At 64.3% G+C, this 9,037-nt stretch overlaps 1 protein-coding gene across 4 annotated transcripts in view; it reads right to left on the bottom strand.

Moving 5' to 3' along the window:
- Window positions 1-1,300: 1,300 nt before the first annotated feature.
- DCUN1D3 (defective in cullin neddylation 1 domain containing 3) overlaps window positions 1,301-9,037 on the bottom strand; it is a 28,958-nt gene continuing 21,221 nt past the window's right edge. For 2 of the 4 annotated variants that reach the window (XM_016155484.2, XM_016155482.2), the window contains exons 2-3: window positions 4,172-4,707; window positions 1,301-3,399 (exon numbers count right to left, since the gene is read on the bottom strand). In XM_016155484.2, the coding sequence (XP_016010970.1) occupies window positions 2,907-3,399; window positions 4,172-4,602 (924 nt within the window). In that variant the 5' untranslated portion in view covers window positions 4,603-4,707 and the 3' untranslated portion in view covers window positions 1,301-2,906. Of the gene's footprint in view, window positions 3,400-4,171; window positions 4,708-5,471; window positions 8,051-9,037 lie in introns of those variants that run through there. The other 2 variants (XM_036225685.1, XM_016155483.2) reach the window with 2 other exon arrangements.

Genomic DNA, 9,037 nt, shown 5'->3' with positions numbered 1-9,037 from the left:
TTGGTTTGGGCTCTTGGCCTCCCCACCTCCCCGCCCCCGATGTGGGTGCACCTGGCAGGGCTGAGGGGGGCCTGCTGAGCAAGGCGGGTTGAAGACGGACTCCCGGACCTGGCAGGCATGGGGGAGAGCGAGTCAGGGAAGCGACCCCCCCACCCCCGTCGGCTCGCGCTTCCCACCGAGCTGCGGGTGGACAGACACCATGGAAGCTCCGCAGCCGCCTGCCGGGGCCAGCAGCTCCCCCGCGCAGGTCATTCGGGCGGCTCCGGTCGCCGCGGATGCCGGCCTCTCCCCGCGGCCCTGGCCCCTTCTGCACGAGTCCTGCGCACTCAGCAAACAGCAAACCTACGCGGGGGTCAGCACGGAGAGGGACCTCGCACGTCCCAGCAGTGCACCTGCAAAGCCCACACGCCCACCTCAGACCCCTCTGCAGAAAAAGCCGCTTCTCCTGTGGTCACCAGGCCCGGCACTGGCCCAGAGCGAAGGCGACGTCCTCGCGCTGGGGACTCCAACCTGGAAGGGCCTCGGACGTCCCTCCCTGACTGCTCCCTTTCCTGGCTTCTCATGTGCGTTTTTATGACAGCATCATTAACTATTTAACCAAAACTACTTTAAATTTTCAGTGGTTCCTGTGGGGGCTTGGGCCGCTGAACAGCTAGAAGCCCCCGGCGGGAGTGGAAGGCCGGCCCCTCCGGCCTTTGGGGTCCGGGCGGCCCCCTGTGCATGTCTCGGCACCCCCGGGGGCCACCCCGGAACAGCCCACCTCTGCCGCCGCAGCCTCCACCCAGGGCAGAGCTGGGACGAGCGGCGGCTGCAGACTGGCTAGACAAGAAGGGGGGGGGGGTCTCTTTTAAGAACACGGTTTGGCCACTCGACTACAGCTGAGCCCAGAGGACCGGCTGGGGTCCCTAGAATCTCTTTACACGTGGGCCTTGCATCCTTGGCTGGAACAGACGGACATCCGGCCCGAGACCCCCTTCGGCTTCCCAGCGGTGCTGCTGACCTGTGGCTGATCTCAAAGTTGGCCCTCGCCCCGTAGACGGGGCGACTGTCAGGCTTAGGGTGACCGGAAACCAACTCCAATCACATTCTATGTCAACACTAACTTCAGACAAACATCGATGGCACAAAACTCCTTAAAAGAGCATCTCTTGCAGACGGGAGGCCAGATCCAGATCCATAAGGCCGCTGATTGACTGACAGGCTCTCAAATCAGGCAGCGCGCCCGGGGCGGGAAGTGGGGGCGGTCACGGGAGAAAACGCGGCACGCTTATTAACAGACAGACTCTCGTTACCGCAAAAGTATAAATATTTTCATAAGGTTTTATTTAAAAGATTCCCTTTTCGATCTGTTCCAAAGTGTTGGAAGCTGAACTGTACAAGTTCCTGCCACCCACCCTTCCAGTACAGGTTTTTGAGGACATATTTTGTTTCAATGGAAAAATAACAGGCGGACCCGCGGCTGGAAGCAGGCGGGCCAGCGCTGGCCTGGGAGCGGGCGCAGGGGCCTGGGGAGGGGAGGGCTGGGCAAACCATCTTCTCCCGAGAGAGAACGGCCCGGGCTCAGACGCGCACACCTCCGTCGGGACGTCCCGGCCCCCGCTCCGCTTCGAACCGAAGGCAGCTCCGTCTTCTGTGGCCAGTTTTAGCAGGCGAAGAAACAAGGAATATAGATACATATATGTGTATATATATATATTTTATATAGGTAAAATATATACATATCTTATATATGTATATATGCATATTTGGGGGAGGGGATCATGTAAACCTAGACCGCCATCACGCCACCCCCGACGAGCCCGACGCTAACGAATAAATAACTCCTGGGGGTCCCGTGACGACATGGGCGCAGTCTGACTAGGACACACGCGTCTGTTTGGCAGAGTTCAGGCCGGCCCCAGGCTGCTGCACCTGCCAGACAAGCAAGCTGCTGATACTCAAAAACAAACAAACAAACAAACAAAAAAAACAAACCAAACTTAAAAAAGGAAAAAAATTCAAGCAGAGCTCCATACCACAGTTTTCTTTCAAGTCCGCTGGCCGGCAGGCAGTTTTTCCGACCACCAGGAGCAGAAACTTTGGCTCCGAGGCAAATGAAAAAGGAGAGAAAAAAAGAAAGAAGTATTTCCACCTACAACATGAAAATACAGAAAACTCATCAAAGAAAGGAAACTATCCAAGTCTACTTCCAGCGGAGCTGAGGTAGCACTGCTTTCTCTGCACGCGAAGCTCACGTGGTTGTTAGGACAACGTTCTCGAAAACTGCTCGCTTGACGGACGGGCGTGGCATGTCGATGGATAAACTCAACATGAAACGCGATGGGTCAAAAGAAGCAACGAACAAGGAGCGAGGGCCGACCGCGAGGGCTTCGGACAGACCTGCCGGGCCGACGCGCACCGCCGGCTGCCTGGGCTCCCCGACACCTGGCCCTGCCCGGGAGTGGGCGCCACACGGCTGGCGGTGAACACGGCTCGCCCGCTCCGTGCATCTTTCAGAGTAATGGTCGCGACCCAAACTCCACCGTGTAAACAGCGCCTCACGCAGCATGCGCCTGCCCCGACCACGCGACGCGACATGGGGGCCTGGCCCCACGGCGCCCGCCCTGACAGCCCCCGCCCCGCTCGGCCCCCCCGCCAAGGCGAAACTCTAGCATGTGCAAGCAACGGCAGGCTTATCCCATCTGGAGGCTTCAAAAGAAAGATACACAACATGGAACCAGGTTCAACTATTTGGAGGGATTCTCCCCCCCCCAAAAAAAGAAATAACCAAAATAACCAAAAAGTGAAGAAAGTGCCTAAAACATGATACAGCATTTTAGAGCCCTTTCGGATACAAGGCAGAGAAAGGTGTAAAGTAGAAAATATCCGGATCTCCAGTGACCTCCCTAAGGTCCGTCCTCCCGGCGCTAGGGCTGCGGCTCGGGGCACAGGCCCGCGGGCCCTGAGCTGAGCGCGCCCCGCCCCGCGCCGGCCCCGAGGTCCCGGCTCCGCCGCTCCATCTCCCACTCCACGAAGGTGTCGAAGAGGCTGGGCCAGGCCTCGTCCTCGCTGTAGTTGCTGAGGTCGGGGCCGATCACCTGAGTGAAGTTGAGGAACATGTTCCACGTGTCCCGGGAGATGCCCTTGACCCCCGAGGGGTTCTCTGTCAGGAAGTTTAGCCACTGGTCCAACACCGGAGGGTTGTTCTGGGTGAAGACTAGTTTCCACAGGGCGATGGCTATTTCCCGATGCAGTGACCGCTGCCCCTCTTCAGAGTCCAGGCCGAACTGAAACGTAAACCGGTAGAGGTCCTTGAACTTGTCCTCCTGCTTGGCTTCCGTCAGGAGGCTCGGGAGCCGCGCGCAGATCCCGTCGATGCTGTCTGCGCTTATTGCTCTGCAGCCGTCGAAAAACTCCTTCCTGCAACAGGAAGGGGGGCGGTCAGCCGGCCGGCGCACGCGGCGCCCACGGGGGCCGGGGCGGCGTGTCCCCCCCCCGCTGAGGAGCCCCGCCCTCCCCCCACTGCTCCGGGCCGCGCCCCGGCCACCCGTCCTCCCAGCGCCGCTCAGCGCAGCGGCGGGCTGCCCTCTGGGACAGGGGCTCTTCCTGCTTCCCGCCCGTTCTCCACGGGGCGTCTGTTTTTGGCGACTGCCAAGGCAGACGTGTGGAGCAGGAGGATCCTGGATGGCCCGGGGTGACTGCCATCAGGGCCCCGAGCTCGCGTCTGCCCTGCCGTCTACACAGCGCCGGCCACACGGCCTGCCGGGACCCCCAGCCGGGGCTGGAAATTGCACGGGGGCGTCTCGGTCCCTTGCGTATCACCCAGCGCTCTGCACGGCGCACCGCGGGGTGGCCCTGTCATGCCCCCCACAGACCGCCTCTCCAGGGACGCACGGCCACGACGACGTGCGTGGCTGCGGCTTGGTGGCTGGGGCCGGCGGTCCCCGTCGGCCCACGTGCCCCGGGGCAACGTGTGAAGGGCCAGCAGGGGCGCCCGGCCGCACGCGGCGACGGCGGCATGCCCAGGGCACTCGCGGCACCTGCCACGTGATGGGTGCAGCGGGGCCCGGCGCGGGCGAGGACGGGGGCGCCCAGGGGTTCAGCCCGCGCGGCTTCACGGACACCGGTGGGCGAACGGGGAGGAGACTTACCCGGACCCCGGGGCCGCCCCCCGGCCGGCGTCGGGACTGACCTGGTGAACTTGCACATGGTGGCGGCCTGGAACTTCCAGGCCAGGAGCAGCACCCGGAACTCCGTGGGGTCGACGCGCAGGTCGCCGCAGAAGCGCTCCATGCCCTCCTCCAGGATGGCGTCCTCGCGCTCGTCCCGGTACCGCCCGAACAGCTCCTCCAGCCGCTGCGTGGACGACTCCTCGGCGCCGGGCCGGGGCTCGCGCCCCGCGTCGCCCGAGGACGTGGGCAGCTGGCAGGCGTCGGGCGCGGCCTCTGCCTTCCTGGTCCCGTTGACGAGGATGTCGCCGCCTGGCTTGCCGCAGGCGGGCAGCTGCTCCTCGCGGTGGCCGGCGCCTCGCCTGCTGTGCGGCTTGCCGCTGGGGTCGCGGTCTCCATTCTTGCTGCCCAGGGTCGATGACGGGTTCTTGCACTTGGTGACACACTGGCCCATGGTGCTGGTGGCCTGGCCTCTACAGTGGCCCCCGCTGGACCGGATGCCCTCGCTGCCACTGGTCCTTGAACCTCAACATGCCATCAGCCAGGGGAGCCAGCCGACCTGGAAGGAAATGGGAGAGCCGTCACCGCCGGCCGGGGGGATGGGGCACACGGCGCCCCTCCAGGCCCCGGCCGGCACTCGGGGGCAGCCCAGGAACCAGGAGCGACACCCCGAGTGCGTCGCCACCTCCCTCGCGGGCCAGCTCTGTGTGTTCGCCTTGGAAATGCGGTGGCCAAAGCACATGTGGAGAACCAATAAGGAAAATTCCTAAGATGCTTAAGGTCCCATCGGTTCCAGAGGCTGATTCATCGAGGAGGACCACGGTTTTGCCAGAAATATTCCGGAGGAAACCTATCTGGCCAACTTGCCATCGCGTAAGAAAGTTCCTTGACCCGAGTGAAGCCAGAAGGTACAAATAAAAGGTTCGTTCTCTAGGCTCTAAAGCCAGAATCCTCCGATTTTCTTAAGCAGAACGAGCAGGGAGAAGGGGTGGCCACAGCGGGGACAGCTGGTTTCCCGGCAGCCTGCAGGCGGGGAAAGGGTCCCAGGCGGGACTATAAGCAGAGTCCCAGCCGAAGAGCAGAGTCCACCTTGTCTCTGACCTCTCCCCCGCAGGACGTGAAATGCCCTTTCTCCCCCCATGGGAGCCGTCCACCAAGCCCGTGGTCCAGGCCAAGGCTCCCGGTCCCCGAGCTGCTCGCCTCGGGTCCTCTGCGAGGCGGCGTGGCGCATGCAGGCCAAGTCCACCCCCAAAGCACTCCCCGAAAGGCCTGCAGGCTCGGTCCTCCGGATTGGTCTCCGCCTTCGGAGAAGGCTGGACTTACCCGAACGCAGCCTTGAAACGTGGGGTGATCGCCGCATGAAAAAGTCTGCACTGACACGCAGGAACACGTCACGGCGGTCTAGTGCGTATGTGATCGAGACGTGTCTTTGAGAGAATTGCTAGGACTTCCTGGGCCAGGGGGGAAGTGACCTGAGGACCCCGTCTGCTCAGGACTCGTACCCTACGTCCACGCAGTCCACTGGAGCGTCCACTTATGATTTAGCACCGGCGGTCCCCAACTGACAGTTTGCAACCCCGTGAAGGTGCAGAAGCAACACGCATAATAAACTGAGACAGACTTTATGACGAAACAGGCCCCGTGCGAGATGATTCCGTAGGCTGATATAAGTGTCCTGAGCACATTTACGGCAGCCTAAGCTGTGGTGTTCAGTAGGCTGAGTGTATTAAGAGCATTTTCGGACTTAGGATACTTTCGACGTACGAGGGGTTTATCGGGACGTAACCCGTTGTGGGTCGAGGAGCATCTGCACTTGTAACATCTGCCACTTGCTACATCTGCAGCCACTGAAGTTACAACGTTCACGAAACTCAGACCAGGAGCCACAGGGGCAGCAGGGAAAGCAGACCCCACGCCTCCCCGGCCCTAGGGAGGCTCCGCGGACCTTCGCGATCCGAGTGCAGAGCTTGGAGAAGACGGGCCACGGGGCGGAGGCGCTGCCCATGAAGGCTGGCGCTGTGACCGCGACTTCTCCAAGCAGTGCCTGGATACAGTCGGGTTCTCTTCAAAGGGAATTCTAAGGGCGCGCTCTGAGGGTACAGGTTTGAAGCGAAGAAGCGTTCCTGTCGGTATCGGAGACTCGTCGTGGCAGGGTGAGGCCCATGCTCCACCCCACGGAGAGCACGGGACAGGGGCGTGTCCGCAGAAGCCTTGCCGTCTCACTTGGGCTCCAGACACAGGCGGGAAGCCCTGTCGAGGGCGTTTGCTTTGGAAAACGGCAGACCTGTGCAAGGACTTTCCAGTCCTTTCAGGCTTCCGGAGCACAGCTACTAAGACAAGCACAGCCGATTAAAACCTTAAAAGGCAAAGGGCTAATCCTTGGGGGACCCGCGCACAAGAGGAGTAACTGCCTGAGCTGAACCACCTCCGAGGCAGCGCCACGCGGAGGGTCTGGCTCCCAGGCTGTCTCTGAGGGCCGCAGCGCGGAGGGGACGAAAGGCCCACACGGCACGAACCCACGTGCCCGCAGGCCGGCGGTGCCCAGGCCCCTGACGCGGCGCGGCTGTCGCTCGGCTTCTGCGGCCCCTGGCAGGCAGGAGGACGTCCCGGCCTCCGTGCGACCCACCTATCCCAGGCGCCCCGGTCCCCCGCGGATGCGCCACTGTCCCGATCTCCTCCAAACCCTGGCACCTAGGCCTTCAGGCAGGGGCGGGACGGACGGGCCTCCCGGAGAGGCCCGGACCCCAGTGGCCCGGCCGGCCCGCCACGTGCCGGCATCTTCTGACGACCCGACACTGCAGAACTGGCCGACGCCAAAGCTGTTAACACGCCCCGCGGAGGAAGAGATGGGGGGGAGGAGGAAGAGGGACGTCAGGTCAGACAGATGACCAGTCAGCAAGTGCCGGAAGGTCCCGTCCCCTTTCTCTGCAGTGCCCGCATGCCCGCCAGCTGTGCGGAGCGAGGGGCGGGCTCGGCTCAGGAGGACAGGGCTCCAGGCCGGACGGCAAGGCCAGCCCGCACCCCGCCACTCCTCTCCGTGCACCTCTGTCTCCGGGAGACCGTCCTGCTCCCAGGGCCGCGCCCCGGGCCGGCCGCCTCAAGCGGAAAGCCTCCCGGGATGCGCCGGCTGGTGGCCGACAGCTAACACCAGCAGTTCTCAATTACTGAGCACTCGCCGCTGGGCCAGGCACTGCGCTCAGCGCTTTGCGGACGTTACACTCACATCCTCACCACGACTCGGCGCAGAGGGCGGGGAAACCGAGGCGCAGAGTGACCCACCCGAGGTCACACACAGCACAGCTCGAGAACCACGACCGTCACGGCGAGGCTGGACTGCTGAGCCCCGACCTCGCTGCCCCGGGGGAGGGGTGAACGACGGCTGGGTCCCGCGCTCGGGGGTGTCCCCACCGCGCTCCTGAAGCAGTGCACCAGCTGCCGGAGGGAAACGATGGCTCGTCCGTGCCCAGGGCTCCGGGAGGCGGTCCCCCGCGGCAAGCCCTGCCACGCGACCCAGGCGGCGCAGCCTTCCCTGGGCTGAGCCCCCCAGGGCCGGGTGTCGGGATGAGGCCGGAGGCTCATGGCGGTGGAGCTGATGCCCCAGCCCACCGGCCTGGGCCAGAGCTCCGGCTGAAGCCAAAGCCCGGCTCTGGCTGTCGGGCCTGGAGCAAGACCAGAATTTCCTCGACCCGCAAAACGGTGTCGGCACCACGGCGGGATGGACCCAGCTGGCAAATGCAGGTAAAGGGCGCCTGCCACGCACTGCCCCGGCCTCCCGGCAAACGCCCGCCATGACGGCTCCCGGCAGCCCGGCGGTGCCGGGCCGGCCCCATCTGAACAACGGGACCCAGGCCCCCGCAGCCTCGGCCTGTGCACCTGGCTCCCGTTCACACGCGGCCTGGAGCCACGGCACTGGCCCTGCGCAAACGCACCGCTGCCCAGAGCCGCCGCGGCGTGTCCCCCGGGACCTCGCGGTGACGGGTCCTGTGAACACGAAGCCTGGCACCGGCTGCGCCCGGCGCGCGCTTCCGATCACCGGGCAGCCCCTGCTGCGGGCCGCTCAGCACCCCGTGGCACCCCAGAGCCAGACGCCGCGGGCACGGCACACAGAAACGACGCGCGTCACCGGCTCTGTGACAGGCGAGGCCAGGCACACGCCCTGGGGGCAGACGGGCCTGGGCCGGAATCCCGGAGGCGGCACCAACTCTGCAACTGCCAGCAGGCAGCTTCACACAGGGCGGCAGCCCGGCCTCGAGAGCAGACGGTGGAGCAGACGAGACTCTGCCCAGGGCCTGGCCCGCGGGGAGAGCTGGGCGCGCGCTGGCCTCCGGGACGGTCGCAGTCAGTTGCTAGCGTTGCAAAGCCGGTGACGGAACCGGCCTCCCTTCTCCTGGGACCGTGCCCTTTTCAGCATCCAGTCCAGCTCTGCGGGGGGCAGGACCCGAGGTGCCCGCGGCAGCTCTGTGTTCCCATAGTAAGTGGCTCTGCTCCCCTGCCTCAGTTAAGTGGCATAAACGGGCTGGAGCCAGGGACAGAAGGGGCGGGGAGAAAGGAAAGGCAGGAAGGAGAATAAAGAACACAAACGAAGCCCCAGGAAGCTGCCTCCAGGCACAGCTGCAGCCTGGCGTTACCTGAAAGCCGAGGACAGCAACCGCTTGGCGGACGCTGGCCCAGACCAGCCCCGGCCCTTCCCCTCTGGCCTCGGCTCCGACCGCCTGGGCCTCCCTCCCTCCTCCCTGGCGCCCGCCCCGGCTGCTGAGCCCGCGGATGGGCTTGGCCGCCCGCCTCGCCCCAGGCCTGGAGCCGGCCACGGGCAGTCCCAGAGGCTGCGGTCTCTGCGGATGCTCCGGAGAGGAACCAGGAGGCTGTTCCCATCTCCTCGACAGTCCTGT

Source organism: Rousettus aegyptiacus, unplaced genomic scaffold (genome assembly GCF_014176215.1).
Source record: "Rousettus aegyptiacus isolate mRouAeg1 unplaced genomic scaffold, mRouAeg1.p scaffold_m13_p_8, whole genome shotgun sequence".
In the NCBI taxonomy this organism is placed as follows: Eukaryota; Metazoa; Chordata; class Mammalia; order Chiroptera; family Pteropodidae; genus Rousettus; species Rousettus aegyptiacus.
This window is presented reverse-complemented; position numbering and strand designations above follow the sequence as displayed.